Source organism: Podarcis pityusensis (assembly GCF_964106645.2).
Source record: "Podarcis pityusensis genome assembly, chromosome: 10".
NCBI classification, from domain to species: Eukaryota; Metazoa; Chordata; class Lepidosauria; order Squamata; family Lacertidae; genus Podarcis; species Podarcis pityusensis.
The window spans coordinates 5,325,528-5,350,510 of record NC_138035.1 but is presented as its reverse complement, the minus strand read 5'-3'; the positions used below and the strand labels follow the sequence as shown (position 1 = coordinate 5,350,510).

Here is a 24,983-nt window from a genome sequence, read left to right as displayed (position 1 = left end):
ATGAATCAGAGAATTGGTCCAGTATATCTGAAGGAGCGTCTCCATCCCCATCGTTCTGCCCGGACACTGAGGTCCAGCTCCGAGGTCCTTCTGGCGGTTCCCTCACTGCGAGAAGCGAAGTTACAGGGAACCAGGCAGAGGACCTTCTTGGTAGTGGTGCCCACCCTGTGGAACGCCCTCCCACAAGATGTTAAGGAAATAAACAACTACCTGACATTTAGAAGACATCTGAAGGCAGCCCTGTTTAGGGAAGTTTTTAATGTGTGACATTTTAATGTATTTTTAGTCTTTGTGGGAAGCCACCCAGAGTGGCTGGGGAAGCCCAGCTAGATGGGCGGGGTGCAAATAATAAAGTATTATTATTATTATTATTATTATTATTATTATTCTGTTGAAAGTTGCACAGAGTGGCTAGGGAAACCCAGCTAGATGGGTGGGGTATAAATAAGATCTGTGCACCACTTGCGAGTGTGCTTAATGCAAAGCAGAGTACTCGCTGCGCCATGACCGGCCTCACTGTCTGGGTGAGTACATGCAAGGGCTTGGGTTATTATTACACACAGCTTGGGTTATTATTATTATTATTCTTAAAAACTGGGAAGGGACCCCAGGGATCATCCAGTCCAACCCCCAGCAATGCAGGAATCTCAGCTAAAGCATCCCTGACAGCTGGCCCTCCAACCTCTGCTTAGAAACCTGCAAGGAAGGTGAAATATACTCGGAATCGAGAGTGGATTTCATGCTCTTTATTCAGCTCATAATGGTGAGGAGGAATGGAAGTTCCCCCAAAATATCTGCTTTATATACATTATTTACACAATGGGCCCCACGTGATTGGCAAATTCCGGGATTCACCTGTGGGCCAATCAGGTGCGGATTCACTTCCACCTGGAGCTGGATTGGGTGGCTTCTGCGGACCAATCAGACTGCTGCATTCTGGACCCTATTGTTCTAGGACCAATCAGACTGCTGCATTCTGGATCCTATAGTTCTAGGACCAATCAGACTGCTGCCTTTTGGATCCTATTCAACTCAGTACATAACAGAGGGAGAGTCCACAACCTTCCGATAAAGTCTGTCCCGTCGTCCAACAACTCTTCCTGATAGGTGACCTGCTAGAAGTTTGCAAGGTGAGTTTTTCTCCCTCTCTCCTAACACAAGACCCAGTAGACATCTGGCAAAGGTGAACGTTGGAAGAATCAGATCAAAGTCTTTCTTTGCACTGTGCCGAGTTAGACTGTGGAACTCCCTCCTACATTAAGCACCAACGTGGATGGGTTTAAAATCTTGTGGGTTGGTATTTTAATCTTGTTTTTAAGTTGTATTTCAATCAACTTGTTTTTATTATTGGTTGTTAGCCACCCTGAGCCCGGTCTCAGCTGGGGAGGGCGGGGTATAAATAAAATTTATTACTATTATTATTATTATTATTATTATTACTACTATAAAAGAGGATTGTGCCTGTGAATACTGTCTTTATCCTGAGCAAACCATTTTGTATGACTGGGTAAGGTGTAGTATGATATTTTCCAATTTTTATGGTTTACCACAGATTGTTATGTGGGACGCGGGTGGCGCTGTGGGTTAAACCACAGAGCCTAGGACTTGCCGGTCAGAAGGTCGGCGGTTCGAATCCCTGTGATGGGGTGAGCTCCCGTTGCTCGGTCCCAGCTCCTGCCAGCCTAGCAGTTCGAAAGCACAAAAGTGCAAGTAGATAAATAGGTACCGCTCCGGCGGGAAGGTAAACGGCGTTTCCATGCGCTGCTCTGGTTTGCCAGAAGCAGCTTAGTCCTGCTGGCCACATGACCCGGAAGCTGTACGCCAGCTCCCTTGGCCTATAGAGCGAGATGAGCGCTGCAACCCCAGAGTTGGTCACGACTGGACGTAATGGTCAGGGGTCCCTTTACCTTTACACATTGTAATTGGAGTGCTATTTTGTATCATGCAGCTTTTTGGACGGGTGAAGCACGTAGCAAAACCTGTAATATATCCGGAGAACAGTTCTCCTTGCGTTATTCTCACCAGGGTGGCGGCTTTGATTTGCCTTCCCGTGATTGATCCATGCATATGGCTTTGTGTTTCCAACTCAAGAACCCTTGGAGAACATCTCATCCAGTTCAATCTTTGAAAAACAGCTTTGGAAAACTTTTTCATATTCTTTAGTGTGCTACTTTTACAATTAAGTGTTTTAAATTTGTTGTTAGCTGCCCTGAGCCCGGTTTTTGAACTGGGAAGGGCGGGGTATAAATAAAAATAAAAAGCAGCATAAAATACAGTATAAAAACATGAATAACAATAAAATTCAAAAATCAATTTTGGGGAAATAAGCATTAGATAATCCCCAGGGCTAGCTGGCTGAATTGGTCCTACTTGGGCCAGCGAGGAGGCCAGGGGAGAATTAGCTGTGGGATCCCAGAGCGGGTGATCTTCATAAAAAGGGGAGGGGGAGGTAAGAGAAGGGAAATAAAAAATCAGGTTGAATTCAAATTAAAGGCCAGGCGGAATAGCTCTTTCTTACAGGCCCTGCGGAAGGAGGTTAAATCCTGCAGGGCCCTGGTCTCATGGGACAGAGCATTCCACCAGATTGGAGCCATCACTGAAAAGGCCCTGGCCGTGGTGGAGGATAGTCTGACTTCCTTAGGGCCCGGGACCTCTAAACTATTCATGGACCTTAAGGTCCTCTGCGGGGCAGACCAGGAGAGGTGGTCTCATAGATACAAGGGCCCCCATAGATATGAGGGCCCCAAACATCTCCAAACATCAGAAAGTTCTTCCTGATGTTCACGTGGAATCTCCTTTCCTGTAACTTGAATCCACCGAGTTGGGTTTTCCCCTCTGGAGCATCAGAAAACAAGCTTGCTCCATCTTCCATGGGATAGAAGATGGCTCTCATATCTCCTCTTTTCCAGGCTAAACATACCGAGCTCCTTCAACCATTCCTCATCAGGCTTCATTTCCAGACCCGTGATCATCTCGGCCGGCCTCTTTTGAAAGATGGCTCCAACGCCAATTCTCAGTCTCCTCTCAATCACTCCAGGACATGGGATGCTGCCTTATAGATACAGACCCTCGACCGCTTTAGCTCAGGGCTTCCTACACTGTCAGGAGCTTGTCCTACACTCGAGTCATGTGAAGGACAACCATCCCATGACTGCATTCATGGAGCAGGAATTCTAACATCCACAGACCTGCAGCGCCTGCTCTGCGGTTTCAGAGAGAGGACTCTTTCCAGCTTCATCTGGGGGCGGCAGCAGGGATCGAACCCGGAACGTTCTGCGTGCAATGTGGGTTCTCTGCCCTTTGACTGCCACCTTTCCTCTTCTCCAGAGAGCCAGTGTGATGCAGTGGTCAAGAGCAATAGACTTGTAATCTGGTGAACCGGGTTCCTCCACATGCAGCTGCTGGGTGACCTTGGGCCAGGCACACTTCTTTGAAGTCTCTCAGCCTCACTCACCTCACAGAGTGTTTGTTGTGGGGGAGGAAGGGAAACGAGAATGTTAGCCGCTTTGAGTCTCCTTCGCATAGCTGTCAACTTACAGATTTGAAAATAAGGGATCAGCAGCCAAAATAAGGGATTTTCCGGGCACAGGTATGTTCAACTTCTGAGCCCCTCTGAGCCAAAGGCAGAAAGCCCAGCCAGCAGCCAAATGAAGCCTCATCAATAAGGGACAGCAGCGGGACATGGTGCTGGGATAAGGGACTGTCCCGCCAAATAAGGGACACTTGACAGCTAGGCTCCTTCGACTAGTGATAAAGCGGGATATCAAATCCAAAACTCTTCTCTTCTTCTCTTCCAAGGCCTGTGTGTGTCTGTGTGTGTCTGAGGGAACCCAGGCAGGGCCTTTTGCCCAGAACAGCGCCCTGCGTGTTTTGCTGCGGGGCCTGTTTGTTCCACCGGCACAACCCCTCCCTCCCCGCCCTCGACAGACCGCAACCCACTAGACCCCAGGAACAGCTGGCATCACTTAAAGCCCCTTGGGTCACCTCGGAACAGGCTCCCTCCGCCCACCCCCTGCCTAACTCAAAGCAGCTGCTCTTAGAGAATTAGGCGGACAACAATTGTTCTTCCAAGCGCCCCGATATATTGATTTAAGGACGTTCATGGAAAATCAGCCTGCCCACCCCCGCTTTAGGGCATCTTTGCACTGTCCTCTGCTTGGAGCCACAAAAACGCCTGTATCTAAACCCCAAAAGGATGCTCTTATCAATCAATCAATCAATCAATCAATCAATCTTTATTACGGTCCAGAGACCAAACAAATAGTTACAAAGCAATGCACAATTCAGACAGCCTACCTCCAGGTTAAACAAGCATTTTGTTCAGACTTAAAGATAGGAATCATTGGTTCTTGCAACCACCAATAAAAACTTCACCACTGCTAATGTTCTGGCGTTTGTCCGGTCTTCCAATAGGAACCTGACATAGTGAGCCTCTGATTTTCCCGGGAAAGGTACCAGCAAGGGTAATATCAGTTCAGCCCTGGCTTGCTCATATTTCGCACAGTGCAGCAAAATATGTTTTATGGAATCGATGTCTTGAGCACACGAGCAAAATCTGTCCTGGCAGGCAACTCCTCTCAACCTGCCATCCAACACTGCAGAAGGAAAGATGTTTAGTCTGGCTTTGGTGAAAAACCTTCGATAATGTGTACTGTCAGGGTTTTAACGTAAGGTGTTAACTTAAAGATATGCCCATATTGTACTCCTACTGCCAGGGGACTACAGGCTGCGTGTGATCGAGATCGCAAGTCACTGTGTGCATTATCCCATAATCTTTGCTTTAACGTCTTTAGGGCGCCTTCATAACCCAGGTAAAACAGTTGGGGGGGGGGTGACAGACCAATAGAGGTGGCTTTTCTAGCCATGGTTTTCTGCCATTTGCTGACAAACTCCTCATTGGTCTGGTGTTGGTACAAACCCTTCCCTAGATCAAACACTGAAATCCTGAGCCAATGTTTTGGGCAGATGCTCTTATTGTTAGGGGTGGCGCATACCCTGCGACATTTCTCTCTCTTTTTAATTTTTAATTTATACTTTTCACCGATTTTCCAATCATTTTGACATTTCAAAACTTGACTTCCTCCCCCCTCTTTCTGCGGTTCCTTAAATTTATTTTTAATATCTTCTGCATATCCCGCTTTATCACTACCCGATAACACACACACAATTTTTTTGTTTTGAAATTTAAAATACTCCTTTTAGCATCCTTAAAATATCAGTCTTCCTTCCTCTTTCCATGGTTAATTTTGCATATCATAAATCCCTGCATACTTTACAAAAAACTAAACCATTCAGTATTCCATTATTGCATCCATCAAAACCAGGGCCAGATTTAGGTTTGATGAATGAATGTTTTTTTGTGTTGAATATATGCTATACGGTAATTGATGGACCGAATAGGTACCTACAGCCATTTGCACATCACCAAATATGTATTTTATCAAAGTAACTGTTGAACTGAAATACAATTAAGAAGATCAAAACTTATTTACACCGTTGAACTTATCTTCACGCTGCCAACGTTTACAGCTGTACACATTTTTTTCCATATTATTCAATAAACGTTTTCCAATCTTCTCTAAACGTATTTGTTCTTGTTCTCTTATTCTCTACGTTAAGTCTGCGAGGTCCCAGGAGAACGGCAACTGAAGCCGACGGAATACGCGCTGCGTGAGCTCCTGTATGTTCCAAACCACTGCTGCGCATTTTTCTGCGTAAATTTACCGTTCTCTCTTTCTGCAGACCGCTTCGAGGTTCCCCCCACCCACCCTACGCGGTGCATAAATTTTATGCAGAGACACAAACCCATGCACAAAACCCTCTTCCCTATGTGCTCCTCGCCTGCTAAGTGGCCACACGGCCAGCTCGTGCCTCTGCCAGCGAAGCCCGCTGGGTGCCACTGGCGGCCGCCTTGCCCGTCCCATCCCTGCTGGTCTAATGCAGGTCAATCCGGCCTGAATCCAATTACGCGGCTGGCAGGAGGGCATTAGCCGGACGCCCACCTGACCAGGCCCCACAGGGTTAACGCTGAGCCGCCGCCTCGGGAACAGCTGCCGCCGGCTTCTCCCAGGCTGTTGCAGCAGGAGGCACAAACCGGTTTGGCTCGGAGGAGTCCCGCGCGCCCATTGGATTTCGCATTTGCAGGGGAGCTCCAAGGTGGCGAAGATGGTGCTTCCACAGCACAGGACTTAGGAGACGGTCGCCATGAAGCCCTGCGGTTGGTGCTGAAGGAAGCCGGCTGCTTGCAAGGGCAGGTACTTACCTGGACAGGTGCGACGCAGCGGAGGAGTCTCCCGGACGCCAGCCAGGTAAGGCATTCATTTGCAGATCCTGGCTAAGGCTTGGCCCCAGAAAACTGGCTTCCCCAGTTTTCTGGCTTCCCCGAAAACCCTCCCAGGAACATTTGAGATTTTCTCTGGTCTTTTCCTCCCCGGGACAGAGGAGCCACGGGGCAGGGGGGTGGTTGGCAGCAGCGGTAGGTAGAAGGCAGATGGAGGCATTGCAAAGCCACAGCGGAGCAGGACAGATCCTGAACTGTCGGTGATTGTCAGGAACAGCGGGGTTCTCATTCATTCATTTGTGTATTGGACGGTTCTACCTTCTCCACAACCCTGGGAGGTAGGCTAGGCTAAGGGTGAGTTATTGCCCGCAAGGTCACCCAGTGGGTTTCATGGCCGAGCCGTGATTCAAACCCTGGTCCTTAATAATAATAATAATAATAATAATAAAAAATTTTATTTATACCCCGCCCTCCCCAACCAAGACAGGGCTCAGGGCGGCTAACACCCGATATAAAAACAAATTGATTGAAATGCAACTTAAAAACAAGATTAAAATACAACATCAAAACATTAAAATGCAGCCTCATTTCAATGGAGACTCAAATCAAAAACTTTTTGGGGGATGAAAACGTCAAGTCTTCACCAAGGCTAACTTTCCAGACTGGTCCTTCATGGGCCAGAAAAAAGCCAGGAAAGTCCCCAAATGGAATTCCATCACAGGAGGAGAAAGGAAAAAAGAAGAGGGGGAGGGAATCAAATTGATTCCAAGCCTTGCCCGACACTCTGACCACTACACCATAAGGGTAGGGTTCCCATCGCCTCTTCCCCCATCGCATCAATTCTCATCCCTGCTCACCTGTCAAATGCAGACAGCTTCCAGGTACCCTCTCCTTTTTGAGGTTTTGTGGGTGCTTCCACGGGGTGGACTGGGTGCTGTTCATCTGCACAAGTTTCCGAAAGCACCCACGCAATAGCCTAGACCAGGGGGAAACACTTTGGCTTGTGCATTTCGTGATTTTATCAAATTTTATCGGTCACTCAGTTTGATCTCCCTGTCTGGTCTTTTACGTCTCATTTGTCTCCTGTGTCTCAGGAATCTGCTGTTGTTTTTCTCAATCACAGTCAAGCGGCGATTTATTGCAACTTCTGTTTCGTTACTATTTACCGGTATTTGGAGAGTTCCTGCGTCACATTGTAGTCCAAGCGGATCGCTGAATGTCGCTCTAGGTGGTTTATTATAAAGTCACAATCTTTATTGTGATTTATTTGCATCAGGTTGTCGTAGGACATAGGTAGGCAAACTAAGGCCCAGGGCCCGGATCCGGCCCAGTCGCCTTCTAAATCCGGCCCATGGATGGTCCAGGAATCAGCATGTTTTTACATGAGTAGAATGTGTCCTTTTATTTTAAAATGCATCTCTGGGTTATATGTGGGGTATAGGAATTCATTCATTATTTCTTTCAAAAGTAGGATGAGCGATCTTTGTGGCACATTGTATCGTCTGTGGCTTGCGGACCACATTGCAGTGTGCAAAATGGAAGTGAAAATGAAACGAAAGGTGAGGAGACTTTGCTTTTTAAAAACTTCCACAGTGGAGTCCTTTTCCCCGGATGGGGGCAAGTTCTGGTTCTGATCTTCAAGACTGATCAGGAAATCTCTCTACTTTGAAAAGCCGACATCAGTGGCTCAAGTTCGTCACTTTTGTCGAATTAATTGAACTAAATAGTTTTAATGGGATTGGGAATAAATGTGCAACTAATCGTTCCTCTTTTGAATGTGATGGTGTTTTTATAGACCTTAGTGGCTCATGCAAACAGTTATTCAGAATAATACTTTTTATTGCGTAGGGGGAACCGAGGATAAATTTATGGAATCGAGGGGCTTGTGGCAGGAAAAGGTTTGGGAAGGGCTGGTCTAAAACATAGAAACGGCACCAGGTCCTGAAGGCTAACAAATGTCTGAGATCTGAGAGCCAGCAAATTAAAAGGACAGCCTTTGACAGGCAGGCAGGTTTGGAAAACAACATCTGTGGTCTCTTGGCGTGTTTTAATGGGGGAGGGCAGAGCTGTTGCAAAATTATTAGGAAGAATTTACCCCCCTCTCTTTTCCAGTTTTTGTGTGTTTGGCAGGAGATGGATCTGCAGGTGAACCTCACCCTAGTATTGTTATTGTTGTTGTTGTCTAGTCGTTTAGTTGTGTCCGACTCTTCGTGACCCCCTGGACCAGAGCACGCCAGGCCCTCCTGTCTTCCACTGCCTCCCACAGTTTGCTCAAACTCATGCTGGTCTCTTCGAGAACACTGTCCAACCATCTCGTCCTCTGTCGTCCCCTTCTCCTTGTGCCCTCCATCTTTCGAAGAATGGATGCTTTTGAATTCTGGTGCTGGAGGAGACTCTTGAGAGTCCCATGGACTGCAAGAAGATCAAACCTCTCCATTCTGAAGGAAATCAGCCCTGAGTGCTCCCTGGAAGGACAGATCCTGAAGCTGAGGCTCCAAGACTTTGGCCACCTCATGAGAAGAGAAGACTCCCTGGCGAAGACCCTGATGTTGGGAAAGATGGAGGGCACAAGGAGAAGGGGACGACGGAGGACGAGATGGTGGGACAGTGTTCTCGAAGCTACCAGCATGTGTTTGACCAAACTGCGGGAGGCAGTGGAAGACAGGAGTGCCTGGCATGCTCGGGTCCAGTGGGTCACAAAGAGTCGGACACCACTAAATGACTAAACAACAACAAAATATGTCTGTTATTGGAGAGGGGAACAGGACAGTGCACTATTTAAAAGTCCCTTTCTTATTGACAGCCAGTGCCCCAAAACCTGCTGGAATAGAGAGGGCTTCACCTGCCGGCAGAGGGACAAGGAGGGATCCAGTCTGGCTTCTCTAGGCAGCGAGTTCCAAAGTTGCCTGGGAGCAGCCACCACCGAGAAGGCCCTGTCCCTAGTCTCCACCCGATAGGCCTATGAGGGTGACAGGACTGAGAGCAGGGCCCCCCTGAAGCTATCAGAACCCAGGGGGGTCCCTAGGGGAGGATACAGCCCTTCAAGTTTTCCGCTCTCAGAGAATTCTGGGCTTTGTAGTTTAAGGCTTTCTGGGAATCACAACTCAGTGAGGGGCGAGCTGCAGAAATCCAGAATTCTTCGGGGGAAAGAATGTCCTTCAAAGACAGAGTCCCTAGGCAGGGAGTTCCAAAGTTGCCACCACCAAGAAGGCCCTTTCCGGCGATCCCTACCCAGCGAGGGAGGCAGGACCGAGGGAAGGGCTTCGCCCAAAGACCTCCAAACCCAGGCAGGTTTGTAGGAGAGAATATGCTCTTCAGATAGACTAGGCCTAAGCTTTGAGGGCAGAATATGGCAACCCTGGAGGCATTTTTCCTGGTGGGAAAGGCATTTGGGTTTCTTCCAAGGAGAAAATCCAGGAGCGAGGCAAAGGGGAGAGAGCAGCTTGTGTTTCTTGTTGTACTGTCGGAAAGATGCCAAAGCTATCCAAATATCCAAAGGGATTTTTTAAAGAATTGATAATTTTATAACTTGTGTGTACTTGTTTCTCAATTCCATTCTTTTTACCTGGTTTTGAATGTTTTGCGGTGCCCTCCCACCAGATGTCAAAGAGAACAACAACTACCAGACTTTTAGAAGACATCTGAAGGCAGCCCTGTTTAGGGAAGCTTTTAATGTTTGATGCATTACGGTATTTTAATATTTTGTTGGAAACCACCCAGAGTGGCTGGGGAAGCCCAGCCAGATGGGCGGGGTATAAATAAATTATTATTATTATTATTATTATTATTATTATTATTATTCCATGCCTTGCGACTTGCTGTTATTTTTTGCTGATGATAGTTCAGTAATTCTTCATTGCAGCTGATAAGTGTAAACTGCTTGATTGTTATTTGCTGGTATTTATTTTTACTGTTTACTATTATATCTGAATGGTTTGTTGAAGATTCAGGACGGATGAAAGAAAGTCCTTTAAAGAAGGCTTTAAAAGAGGATTGGACAAATTTATGAAAGGAGAGGGCAATCGATGGCTACAAACCAGGAAGCAGCAAGGCTTGTGAGTGCCAATTGCTGGAAACCACAGGAATTGAAAGGGGTCTTGTGTTCGAATCCTGATTGCGGATTGCCCAGGATGGTGGGCCAGATTGAGCCCAGCAAACTCTTCTTATGTTCTTTGGCTTATGCAGAGAATTAAAAAAACCCACCATGTTCTTGAAGCTACCAGCATGAGTTTGACCAAACTGCGGGAGGCAGTGGCAGACAGGAGTGCCTGGCGTGCTCTGGTCCAGGGGGTCACGAAGAGGCGGACACGACTAAACGACTAAACAACAACAAAATCACCATGTCTGTGTTATTACCTTCACAGTCAGAGGTTTCCAAATACCACATAGGAAGGGGGCTCACATTCTTACGCCCACTTTTGCTGTTCTAGATGGACCTTTGGCCTGATCCACAAGGTGCTTCTTATTCAGTTTGACATTTATTTATAAAACTAAGGTATTTATATACAGCACCACAATTTTGTAGGGTTTTTTAAAAAATCAAAGTTGTTTTACAGCAATAACCCCAGTAAACATTAAAACAGATCACCAGCTGTTACAGAAACTGGGTTGGTTTTTTTTTTAATTGTCTGCATAAGCCGAAGAACATAAGAAGAGTTTGCTGGACCCAGTCTGGCCCAGCATCCTGGGAAACCCACAAGCAGAATTCGAACACAAGACCCCTTTCAACTCCTGTGGTTTCCAGCAATTGGCATTCACAAGCATTGCTGCTTCCGGGTTGTAGCCATCGATGGCCCTCTCCTTCATAAAATGGTCCAATCCTCTTTTAAAGCCTTCTTTTTAAAGGACTTTCTTTCATCCATCCTAAATTCCTGCATTGCAGCGGGTTGGACTAGATGACCCACGGGGTCCCTTGCAACTCTGCAGTTTTATAATTCTGACATTCGGCTTCGTTGAATCTCCACGAGTTCTGGTGTTAGGAAAGAGGGAGAAGAACTTTTCTCTAGCTACTTTCTCCGTGTCATGCAGAATTCTGTAAACTTTGGCATTGTCACCTCTTCCTTGTCTTCCCTCTAATTGTACAGTGGTACCTCTAGATACGAACAGGATCCGTTCCGGAGCTCCGTTCGCATCTAGAAGCAAACGTAACTAGTGATGGCACGTCTGCATGCGCACATCGCTTTTTGCCACTTCTGCGCATGCGCGTGACGTCATTTTGAGCATCTGCACATGCGCAAGCGGCGAAACCTGGAAGTAACACGCTCCGTTACTCCCGTGTTGCCGAGGAGCGCAACTCGAACGCGCTCAACTCGAAGCGTATTCAACTCGAGGTATGACTGTACAGTGGTACCTCGGGTTACATACGCTTCAGGTTACAGACACCACTAACCCAGAAATAGTACCTTGGGTTAAGAACTTTGCTTCAGGATAAGAACAGAAATTGGGCTCCGGCGGCGTGGCAGCAGCAGGAGGCCCCATTAGCTAAAGTGGTGCTTCAGGTTAAGAACAGTTTCAGGTTAAAAACGGACCTCTGGAACGAATTAAGTACTTAATCCGAGGTACCACTGTAATAATTTTTTATTTGTACCCTGCACATCTGACTGGGTTACCCAAGCCACTCTGAGCGGCTTCCAGCATATAAGCTGAAAAGTCCCAAAAGCCACAACCAGTGCCGGATTTACTCATAAGCTAAACAAGCTCTACATTAGGGCCCCACCCTCTTGGGGCCCCCCAAAAAAATTAAAGGAAAAAACCCCACTGGGTGTACATTTCCAAAATATAAGATAAAAAGCAAATAAAATAAAACCTACATACAGCAACAGTGTTTTGTGTTGTGTAGGCTCCTAGGATGTAAGTCATGGGCCCCGCCTGATAGCCTGCTCCCTAAAATAAAGTTGGTTTGCTCCTTTCTATATATAGGGTGCCTACATTCTGCATGGAATGGGTGCATTGCAACATGTGCAAATTGCTTATCCATAAATTACCATATAGCATATATTCCACACAAAAAACAGCGACCATTTGTTGTTGACAAAGGACAGCTGGATGTAGAAAGGGCCCTGTTACCTTCAGTATCTGAGGGCCTCATTGAACCTAAATTAAGGTTACCAGGTTTTTTCCAATGAATCCGGGACACTTTTCAACTTCAATGGATTTTGTATGGGGACCGATTTGTAAATTTGGGGACTGTCTCTGGGAAACAGGAACATCTGGTAAGGTAAAGGTAAAGGGACCCCTGACCGTTAGGTCCAGCCGTGGCCGACTCCGGGGTTGCGGCACTCATCTCGCTTTATTGGCCGAGGGAGCCGACGTACAGCTTCCGGGTCATGTGCCCAGCATGACTAAGCCGCTTCTGGCGAACCAGAGCAGCGCACGGAAATGCCGTTTACCTTCCCACCAGAGCGGTACCTATTTATCTACTTGCACTTTGATGTGCTTTTGAACTGCTAGGTGGGCAGGAGCAGGGACCGAGCAACGGGAGCTCACACTGTCGCAGGGATTCGAACCACCGACCTTCTGATCAGCAAGTCCTAGGCTCTGTGGTTTAACCCTTAACCTAAATCCAGTCCTGGCTGCAACCTTTCATCATGGCGGAATCGATAGTTTTGGTTCGCCTTTTCTGAACCTTTTCCAACAATGGGGTACCCTTTGCGAAATGAGGAGACCAGAACAACAGCCTGGTGGCAAAATAAGTTTTTGGCAGGCATTTGACTCAGAAGGCTGAATCTCTGTTGGGCGAACATTCACTGGGGCTACCCTATAGCAGGGAAGGCCGATGTTCAATGCTGATGTCTCAGAGATCAAGCTGGGCACTGGATTCCATCTGCCTCAAGAGACAACAAAGGAGCGCACCTTGAGGGGTGAAGACAAACCATTAAAGAGTTACAGTGCCTGTTGTGGCTGCAGAGACCGACACAGGAGAGACATGTTTTATTGCAGCTGGGGAAGACGAAGATGTCCGGTTCTGTTGTTGCAGATCAGGGCCGGATTTAGGTTTGATGAGGCCCTAAGCTACTGGGGCCCTTGATATGTCCAGCTGTCCTTTGTCAACAACAAATTGTCGCTGTTTTTGTGTGGAATATATGCTACATGGTCATTTATGGACCTAATAAGTATCTCAAGCCATTTGCACATGTTGCCATCCAACTAGTCCATGCAGAATGTGGGCACCCTATATATAGAAAGGAGCAAAGCAGTGATATTTGAGGGAGCAGGCTAGCAGGCGGGGACCATGACTTACATCATAGGAGCCTACACAACACAAAACACTGTTGCTGTATATAGGTTTTATTTAATTTGTTTTTTATCTTATACAGTGGTACCTCTGGTTGCAAACGGGATCCGTTCTGGAGGTCCGTTCGCAACATGAAAGGAGCGCAACCTGCGGCGGTGCGTCTGCAGATGCACAGTTGCGATTCGCCGCTTCTGCGCATGCGCATGATGTCATTTTGCATGTTTGCATATGCGCAAGCGGCGAAACCTGGAAGTAACCCTTTCCGGTACTTCTGGGTTGCCGCGGGACGTAACCTGAAAGAACGTAACATGAAGCGGATATAACATGAGGTATGACTGTATTTTGGAAATGTACATCCAGGTTTTTTACCCTTTAAATTTTTTGGCTTATACGTAAATCTGGCATTGCTACAGATGCCCCAGGCTGTTTCGCCTCCCAACGGTCATTTCTCCTCTCTGGTCACTGTGATGGATGCACAACTTGACTGTCCATCTCCAGGCAAGGGAATTCCCACCTGGCAGGGTTCAGTTGGTTTGCCAACGGCGCCTGAATCTAGCTCATGTCCTTGGGGATCCTGCCCACTTCCATTCTGTGCCCATGACCAAGCCAGGATAGATGTTGCAGAAAGAAATAGTGGGATTCTGGGAAAATATCTGTAACAAACTGAAAAAGATGTTTAAAAACTAGAATCCTTTCTCCTAGGTATCATGTCAGAAGGAATAAAAAGAACGGTCAGAACAATAATTATGTATGCAACTACAGCGGCAGGGTTAAAGGTAAAGGTAAAGGGACACCTGACCATTAGGTTCAGTCGTGGCTGACTCTGGGGTTGCGGAGCTCATCTCGCTTTATTGGCCGAGGGACCCGGCGTACAGCTTCCGGGTCATGTGGCCAGCATGACTAAGCCGCTTCTGGCGAACCAGAGCAGTGCACAGAAACGCCCTTTACCTTCCCACCGGAGCAGTACCTATTTATCTACTTGCACTTTGACGTGCTTTCGAACTGCTAGGTTGGCGGCGGCAGGGTTATTGATTGCCAAAATTTGGAAAAGCAGCAGCGTCCCCCCAAAAACAGACTGGTTATATAAAAGGATGGAATCCTTCCATATTGCCGAACTAACAGGGAGGATAAGAGGAGATCTGGTACAAAAAGTGAATAAGGAGTGGGATATCTTTAAGGAATACATCCAAATTTATGTGGGAAAAGTAGAATTTCTGACAGATACTGAGTGAATCCAGAAAATGATTAGAGTGAAAGGAGAGTAAAGTCAAGATAGTAGAAGGGATTAAAGAAATAATGAAATTCGTTCAAGCTAGTTGGAAAAATTAAGTAGCGTAACAAGAACAGCTGAAAGTCAAGTCACTTGGTGGGTGTCCGTGTGGGGTAGGTGTGTAGGTATGTTGATATGTGCAGTGCAGGTAGGTGTTATATAGAGTAATGTAGGTATGTTTTATGTTATGGAAATAAGGTAGTGTGTTGTGTACGTGTATTGTGTAAATGTATATGTATGTGTTTTATATGTTAATAAAATTTAAATACTAAGAATAAGAATAGATGTTGCAGAAACAGGAGAGCGAACATTCTGGGAGTGTGGGCTTGTGAGAGCACATCTTTCTTTGAGACCTTTGAGATATTGTTGTTGTTGTTTAGTCGTTTAGTCGTGTCCGACTCTTCGTGACCCCCTGGACTAAAGCATGCCAGGCACTCCTGTCTTCCACTGCCTCCCGCAGTTGGGTCAAACTCATGCTGGTAGCTTCAAGAACACTGTCCAACCATCTCATCCTCTGTCCTTCTCCTTGTGCCCTCCATCTTTCCCAGCATCAGGGTCTTTTCCAGGGAGTCTTCTCTTCTCATGAGGTGGCCAAAGTCTTGGAGCCTCAGCTTCATTTTTTTTTTTATAAGATATTTATTAAGATTTTCAGAGTATTGCAAGATAAAAAAAAAAAAAAGAAAAATGCAAAATAAAAATAATTAAAAACAATTCATTCTTTCCTTTACTTATCCTTCATTTGCTTATTTCCCGGACCTCCTCACGCCTCCCTTTTTTGTATTCCAGTTCAGTTTGTTAGTTCAGCAAATCCCTCCCCTCTTTGTATATCCTAGTCATTAATCATAAAGTATTGTAATTTTAAATTTTTACCTATTAATAATCCATTTTTTCATATTCCCTTGTGACATTTCAGCTAAAGACCACTTAATTTCTATCCAACATCATTCTAGCATTCATTAATTTTACAATATTTCTGTAAATAGTCTTTAAACTTTTCCCAGTCTTCTTCCATCAACTCTTCTCCCTGGTCTCGGATTCTGCCAGTCATTTCCGCCAGTTCCATATAGTCCATCACCTTCATCTGCCATTCTTCCAAGGTGGGTAGCTCTTGTGTCTTCCAATACTTTGCGATGAGTATTCTTGCTGCTGTTGTGGCATACATAAAAAAAGTTCTATCCTTCTTTGGCACCAATTGGCCGACTATGCCCAGGAGAAAGGCCTCTGGTTTCTTCAAGAAGGTATATTTAAATACCTTTTTCAATTCATTATAGATCATCTCCCAGAAAGCCTTAATCCTTGGGCACATCCACCAAAGGTGAAAGAATGTACCTTCATTTTCTTTACATTTCCAACATTTATTATCGGGCAAATGATAGATTTTTGCAAGCTTGACTGGGGTTATGTACCACCTGTATATCATTTTCATAATATTCTCTCTTAGCGCATTACATGCCATAAATTTCATACCTGTGGTCCACAACTGTTCCCAGTCAGCAAACATAATATTATGTCCAACATCTTGTGCCCATTTAATCATAGCAGATTTCACCGTTTCATCCTGAGTATTCCATTTCAACAGCAAGTTATACATCTTTGACAAAATCTTAGTTTTGGGTTCTAACAGTTCTGTTTCTAGTTTTGATTTTTCCACCTGGAAGCCAATTTTCTTATCCAAATTGTATGCCTCCATTATCTGATAGTAATGAAGCCAGTCTCGCACTTTGTCTTTTAATTTCTCAAAACTCTGCAATTTCAATTTGTCTCCTTCTTGTTCCAAAATTTCCCAATATTTCGGCCATTTGGCCTCCATATTGAGCCTTTTCTGAGCCTTTGCTTCCATCGGTTTGGAGCCTCAGCTTCACGATCTGTCCTTCCAGTGAGCACTCAGGGCTGATTTCCTTCAGAATGGAGAGGTTTGATCTTCTTGCAGTCCATGGGACTCTCAAGAGTCTCCTCCAGCACCAGAATTCAAAAGCATCCATTCTTCGGCGATCAGCCTTCTTGAGATATTAAAAGCGACCAATTCTCTCCCTTCTGGAGCAACCACTTAAACAAGTGGTTCTCAAGCTTTTTTGGGTCGTGCTTGGCTTCAGCCGGAACTCGACGGAACTCAATTCCGGCACCTCTCGGGCGGCTGCCATTCTAAGAGAAGAAGGCAGGCGTTCATGGTGTACCTCCTTTTCCAGAAAAACAGGACTGGTGACAATTAGTTGCACACTTATTCAATCAAATCCAATTAAAACTACTTAGTTTAATTCATCTAACAAAATCGATTAACTTGATCCGGCGACGCCGAGTTTTCAAAGGCTGGTGACCATTTAGCAAGAGTCTTAGAGACTACAAGCACGCTTTTTGCTGCTCCGGAGGGAAAGACCCGAATTCGAATGATGGGAAAGGAGAGTCTGACTCAACATCAGGAGAACTTTCAGACAACAAGAGACATTCGGCGATGGAGGTTTTTAAGTGGGGTATGGATGGCCCTCTTCATGGATGCTTTAGCAAAGATTCCTGAATTTCGGGGGGGGGGTGGACTAGATGACCCTTGGGGTCCCTTCTGACCCTAAGATTTTATATCATTCTTCCATAGTCTTTCCAAATCTCCATTTGAATATTATACCCCACGTCTCTTGCCCACTTTACCAAAACACACTCGACCTCTTCACCATTAGTTTCCCATTCCAACAACATATTATACATTTCTGATAATAATTTAGCATCACTTTCTATTACCTGTCTCTGGAAATTTGAAATTTCATAGGTGAACCCTTTCTTTCCTTTTTTAAATCATTTTTGAATACTTCATTTAATTGGAAATATTGTAGCCAATCTGTTACCTTTCCTTTTACTTCTTGAAATCCCTTCAATTTTAATTGGTTAGCCATCTCGTTTAAGAGCTCTCTGTCTGTTGCCTTATTAGGTTTCATATTTACTTTTTTCATTGTAATTTTTTTTAATCGCTTTTTATTAATTTTCTTACTTAACAGACAAACATACACAATAAAATCGCCAAAATAATAAAATGACAACTACAAGCAAAAGAGGATATAGAAATAATAAAAAGGAAAAGAAAGAGAGAGAGAGAAAAGAAAAGAAAAAACATACAAAATACATACATGTAACCATAAATCCATAAGTTATTGCATACGGACTTATGCCACCATATTCTTAATCCTAATTCCCTTTCTTCTCAAATAGGCTTCCATCTCCCTCTAAGCAGGTCTATTTTATCTATTTGTTAATCTGATCCTGTTATGCTTTCTTCATTTCTACTGTTTTCCACACACTATACTAATAATCCATGCTGTGGTTTGCGAAAGTTAATCAAAGCAAATCCAAGTTTTTTTACTTGGGGACACTGTCCCCCCCCCCCCCCCGTTAACGGAGAAATCCGAGGGCTCCCTTGGACAAAAAACAAGGACACCAGCCAGGAATACCAGAGCAAAACAGCAGCCAGTAGCTTGGTCTTTATTGAAGACTGTCGCGACAGGACTCCCACCTGCCACCAGGTGGAACAAGATGGAATCCCCGTACAAAAGAGCCCCCAAACTTTTATTAGCTACTAATCCCCCAAGCTACACCCCTACATCACAACTACATCATGACTACATCATTGACACATCACAAAAAGGAGGGCTTGAGGGAGGAGTTGTGGAGGTAACCTGAGTGTCTTGCCACCTGGCTGGTCCCCCCTTTCCCCCTCCTCATGAGTACTTTCCAGGTGACAAAGGGGAGCTTGCGGTTTCCTGCCCCCAGAGGGAAGAGCTGATCATTGTCCTTTGTTCCAGTCCGTGTTTAATCCACTCCCATATGCAAGTTCTTTGTGTCCTTGATGGTCTTCTGTCTAGAACCATCAAGGTTGTCATGCCAACTGGGTAGGGCTCCTGCGTACGTGTTGGTATGCTCAAGGGGTTATGGCCATCCTGTATCAAACCACCCCCTTTGATAGTCCTTCCTTCATGGAGCAAAATAAAAGTGGACCGGTGTAAATCCGATGTACGGTTGATTTTCTATGAATTTATAACAAAAACATCGCGTATGTTGTGTGTGAGTGTGTGTGTGTGTCGAGTTTGTACAAACTGAATGATTGGGGGGGGGGGGATTTTCCTGCAACAGCCTTCACTGTAAATTTCTGAGACGATGGATGGACTTGATGAAGCGACAACAAAGTGGGCTTCGACGCCGCTTATCCGGAGTCTTAAATCGCCACTTCCAGCAGTATCCCACCCCCAGGGGGCGCTACAACCCACGTGGGCAACCAGTTGTTTAAAAGAAAGCCATGGTTTCACTGCCCGCAGTGCTTTAAAGGAAAATATAATGAAAACGATGTACAGATGGTATATAACACCAGTGAAATCAGCTAAAATGTACAAAGCAAATAAGAAATGCTGGAAATGTAAGGAAAAAGAAGGTACTTTTTACCATATGCGGTGGGAGTGTAAGAAAGTAGAGGACTCCTGGTAAATGATTTATAATAAGATTTAATAAATGTTAAAATATACTTTTTAAAAAACAAACCAGAAGCCCTTTTATTTGGTATAGAAGGTACAGAGATATACAAGCATGATAAAAAATTGTTTTTATATGCGACAACCACAGCAAGAATACTCTTAGCCCAGCGATGGGAGTAAGAATAACTAGCAACGAAAGAGGAGTGGCAGATGGAATTGATGGACTATGCCGAGTTGGCGAAACTAACTGGGAAAATTCGGAACCAGCAAGACCAGACCTTCCTGAAAGATTGGAAGCAATTTATGATATATTTGAAATGCAATTGCAATCAATTGACACAGCTTGTAGGGTTGTGAGAAGTTTTGTAAGGAGAACTATATGAATTATTGCGGTGGGGAAAGGACTAAGAAGGAATTTATTTAGAATTTGGATTTTAGAGCAATAACAATGAAAATAAAATGCAGAATCAGAAAGAAAGCTGGAAAACCATTAGTCGAGGTTGACGGAAGTCCTTGGCTGTGGTAGCCCAAGGTTTGTTATACTGTATAAGGTCAGTCAGTCAGTTTTACTGCACATAGCCAAAGGCTGCCGCAGTGTACACAGAATCATTCAACAATTAAAAGAAAATACGCTGGATTAATAGAAAAAACTCAAAACATTTATATTATCAAGATATTACCTACTCTAAACAGAGCTATAAAAATATCTTAATATACAGGTTAAGACATTAAACAATAAAATTTATAGGCTAAAATCGTCACATGGCCACTAATATATTAAAAAATAATGTTAATTAATACAATGTGCAATTATATTCGGAGTTTGGTGATAAAGATAGAATATAGCTTGATGCAGATAGGGTCAAATAAATTCATCTCCTTTACAGTTGGTGGCTACCTTGGCTATATAATTTGCTCTAATTTTCCTAGCGGCAGTTGCAAAGAGTGCTACACGCCAGGTCACATACTTATCTGTGTCTGCGAGGAGATATAAAATCATGTCAGAGGGGTTCTGGCCAGGGGACCTTGTAATTATAGGTGCTAAAAATCGTTCTCTTGCTTCATTATATACGGGGCAGCGCAAGATATAATGCATAAGGTCCTCTACTTCAGGACATCCCCTAATGCAAACACGTTTGTTTGTTGGTACGCCTCTGCGTCTCCCATCTCTATAAGCAGAGTTTATCGTATTTAATCGTAACTGTAAAAGCTTTCTGAAGTTGCACAAAAGTCAATTCATTAAAATAAGGTGTGTGTTCCTAGGCCTCTCTAAGTTTAAAATATAATGGGGCGCATTACTGTATAAGGTGGGATGTTACGTTTGGAAAACGTGTGTAAAAACCAATAAAAATTACCGTATTTTTTGCTATATAAGACTCACTTTTTCCCTCCTAAAAAGTAAGGGGAAATGTGTGTAGGTCTTACGGAGCGAATGCAGGCTGCGCAGCTATCCCAGAAGCCAGAACAGCAAGAGGGATTGCTGCTTTCACTGCGCAGCGATCCCTCTTGCTGTCCTGGCTTCTGAGATTCAGAATATTTTTTTTCTTGTTTTCCTCCTCCAAAAACTAGGTGCGTCTTGTGGTCTGGTGCGTCTTATAGAGCGAAAAATACGGAACTAGGTGCGTCTTGTGGTCTGGTGCGTCTAACAGAGCGAAAAATACGGAACTAGGTGCGTCTTGTGATCTGGTGTGTCTTATAGAGCAAAAAATATGGTATATTGAAAAATAGAAAACCATGGTTTCGCCGATGCTTCTTTCTGCGTCGGCCGCCTGCCTCCCCACGCCTGTCCTCGGCCACGTACGTGAGGCTCTAATTCTGTCTGTGCCAGGTCCCGAAAAGCACCAGATGATCCCAATTACCTGGCGGCCGCCGAGCGAGACGCTTTGATTGGCTGAACGCGCGGCTGCCTCCTTTTAGCCTCGGGGATGACATTGGCGAGAACATCCCCTTTTGCACGGCCGGGGCTGAACTATTCTTGGTCAGGAGGTTGACCCGGCACACATCCAAGATGTCCGGGGTCTACCCAGATGTGCGGAAAGTCAGCGCGCGTCTCAATTCTGCTTTCCGTCTGTTGCCGTTTCAACCTCTCGCTGATCATTCTTGGTTTCTCCTTTTTGATAATTTCACTGCTTTGCAGCAGGCGTCGCAGGGAATGTTCTTTCCCATGCGGTGGACATAAAAGGGCAAAAGGGTATTGGGAAATAATCTGTAATGAATTGGGGAAAATGTTTAAAAGTACCGTATTTTTCGCTCTATAAGACGCACCAGACCACAAGACGCACCTAGTTTTTGGAGGAGGAAAACAAGAAAAAAAAATTCTGAATCTCAGAAGCCAGTACAGCAAGAGGGATCGCTGCGCAGTGAAAGCAGCAATCCCTCTTGCTGTTCTGGCTTCTGGGATAGCTGCGCAGCCTGCATTTGTTCCATAAGACGCACACACATTTCCCCTTACTTTTTAGGAGGGAAAAAGTGAGTCTTAGAGAGCAAAAATTACGGTACTTTAAAAAAAAACACCAGAGTCCTTTTTGTTGGGGATAATTCAGACGGAAATTCCCAGATGTCAGAAAAGGATATTTGTGTGTGCCGCTACTGCGGCCCGTGTTTTGTTAGTCCCAAAATGGAAAACGAGCGAGGTATCAAACGAAGAATAATGGCAGTTTAAGTTGACAGATTATGAGCAGCTTGCAGATTTGACATATAAAATAAGAGAACAAGAAGAACATACGTTTAGAGAAGATTGGAAAACGTTTATTGATTATACGGGAAAAATCTGTGTACACTTGAAAATGTTAAGATAAATCCAACGGTGTAAATAAGTTTTGATGGAAGCAGTAATGGAATACTGAATGGTTTAGTTTTTGTAAAATATGCAGGGATTTATGATATGTAAAATGAACCATGGAAAGAGAAGAAGGGACGTCACTGATATTTTAAGGGTGTTTAAATGAGTATTTTAAATTGCAAAACAGAAAATTTAATAAACATAATACATATGAAAATATAATTTCACTGTTTTAGCTTTTTTTGTAAATCGCTTTGAGGTTTTTAATTGCAATCAAGCGGTATACAAATTTTACGAATGAATGGATGAATCTTTGAATGGCCAGCAGTTCTGGCGATGGCCGTGGTTGGGTTTCCTTTGGAACAGGGCATTGAATAAGATTAATGGTGTTCATTGTGATGTAATCATTTCGTAAGTTGTAAGTATATATAGAGAGAGAGAGCGAGAGAGAGAACTTTATTGAACTTTTTAAAAACAATTACCCAACACAAAGTGTCGTCCTCCAAGTCTTGTATGCATCTAAATAAAGTCGGAAGGGAGATAACTGTCCTATGGTTAATAAACGATGCAAATTGAGACCATAAGGAGTCAAACCCATTTTGTCTCTCCTCACCTTTCATAAAAAAAAAAAATCAGATCATTTTACAAACATTGTGTAAAAAAAACCATCTTAAAAAGTAGAATTCAGAAATCATGGAATGATGCACCTTTCCATATTGCGCAGCCGTCACGATTTGAGCAGGACATCCCAGAATGACAGAAGCCATCCCAGCCTCTGATTGGATCCTGGAAAGTCCCAGTTTTGGGTCTCTTGCTTTCGTGCTCCCCTTTATAAAGGGCTCCAGAGGATGGTTTCTCCACAAGAATGTACATGGCAAACACATGCCATGTATAAACCACGTGTCTGAAATAGTACAGGAGAGCAATCCTGAAGCAATTTTGACTCTCCAAAATTGATCTCAAATATTTCTCTGCAAGGAGGAAGGAAATTCTCTTAATTGTCTTTGGACTGTAGGGGCTTACTTTGTTGTTGTTTAGTCGTTCAGTTGAGTCCGACTCTTTGTGACCCCCTGGACCAGAGCATGCCAGGCCCTCCTGTCTTCTACTGCCTCCCGCAGTTTGGTCAAACTCATGCTGGTAGCTTTGAGAACACTGTCCCACCATCTCGTCCTCTGTCGTCCCCTTCTCCTTGTGCCCTCCATCTTTCCCAACATCAGGGTCTTTTCCAGGGAGTCTTCTCTTCTCAGGAGGTGGCCAAAGTCTTGGAGCCTCAGCTTCAGGATCTGTCCTTCCAGTGAGCACTCAGGGCTGATTTCCTTAAGGATGGATCTGTTTGATCTTCTTGCAGTCCATGGGACTCTCAAGAGTCTCCTCCAGCACCAGAATTCAAAAGCATCCATTCTTTGGCGATCAGCCTTCTTTATGGTCCAGCTCTCTCTTCCATACATCACTACCGGGAAAACCATAGCTTGAACTATATGGTCTGGCAAGTATCTGTTAAGCCATGGGTAGGCAACTATGGGTAGGCAACTAACGAATCCGGCCCAATGGCCTTCTAAATCTGGCCCACGGATGGTGCGGGAATCAGCATGTTTTTACACGAGTCGAATGTGTCCTTTTATTTTAAATGTATCTCTGGGTTATTTGTGGGGCCTGCCTGGTGTTTTTACATGAGTAGAATGTGTGCGGTTTTTTTTAAAAAAAATGCAACTCTGGGTTATTTGTGGGGCATATGAATTTGCTCATTCCCCCTCCCAAAAAATATAGTCCAGCCCCCAAATGATCCGAGGGAATGTGGACCGGCTTACAGCTGAAAAAAATTGCTGACCCCACTCTCTTAAAGGTAAAGGGACCCCTGACCATTAGGTCCAGTAGTGGCCGACTCTGGGGTTGCGGCGCTCATCTCGCTTTCTTGGCCGAGGGAGCCCGCGTACAGCTTCCGGGTCATGTGGCTAGCATGACTAAGCCGCTTCTGGCGAACCAGAGCAGCGCACGGAAACGCCGTTTACCTTCCCGCCGGAGCGGTACCTATTTATCTACTTGCATTTTGACGTGCTATCGAACTGCTAGGTTGGCAGGAGCAGGGACCGAGCAACGGGAGCTCACCCCGTCGCAGGGATTCGAACCGCCGACCTTCTGATCGGCAAGTCCTAGGCTCTGTGGTTTAACCCACAGTGTCACCTACGTCCCCGCACTCTCTTAGGGGCACCCAAAAAATGTAAAGCTCTTGCTTGCCACTGTGAGAACAGGATGAAGCCAGCCTAGGATGGTCCTTTAAGCTGTTGCAGAAGGTATCTCCTGGTGTTCCAATGCTCTCTCACATCCCATACACCTGGAGCTCGGTCAGACGTGTTGATTTAGTGACTGAACTCTGCACACAGTCAGAGACAGCTGGTTCGATACCTTGCAGGGTTCTGTGCATTGAAGTCCTGCATGTCTTGTTCTGGAAACAGGTTCCAGGGCTGAACCTTTTATAGCTCAGATCAATCGGTCTTTTAGCTCAGAACTGGCTTCTTCTCCTTCTCCCTGGGGGTGAGGTTCTACTGTAAAACCCCCAGTTTGGTCTTCTAGCAGAATTTGGACAAATAAATGGAAGGAAGTCAGGTTAGGTCAGGAAATGCCAGCTGGCTGTCTTCACTGTGTAGATTTGCTTCTTGCAGACTGTGCAGAAATGTGGAACCGGATGAGCCGACCTGGACTTTGCTGGGGGGAAGAAAGATTAGGAGAGGCTGAGTTTGTAGAGACAGACGAGAACCACCTGGGACACCTTGGTCTTTGAGTTGTTATGGCATTTTGGAGTTTGGCCTTTGAAAACATTCATGTAGAGAAGAGAGAGTGAAAGAAGTTGCTTGTAGATAAGTGATCTGGATGCCTTTGGAAAGGACCACAGCAGAGTTTTGTGTGCAGAAGCATACAGGCTTTCATTTATTTATTTTTAAGTACAGTGGTGCCTTGGTTCTCAAGCTTAA

The 24,983-nt window shown here is 45.0% G+C and overlaps 1 protein-coding gene across 1 annotated transcript in view; it reads left to right on the top strand.

The window, feature by feature from the left end:
- Nucleotides 1-503: 503 nt before the first annotated feature.
- Nucleotides 504-24,983, top strand: part of LOC308457791 (cadherin-related family member 5-like) — a gene marked incomplete at its 5' end in the record, with an annotated part of 89,134 nt that continues 64,654 nt past the window's right edge. Inside the window, one exon of the mRNA XM_080971966.1 lies at nucleotides 504-524. Within this exon, the coding sequence (XP_080828092.1) occupies nucleotides 504-524 (21 nt within the window). The remainder of the gene's footprint in view (nucleotides 525-24,983) is intronic.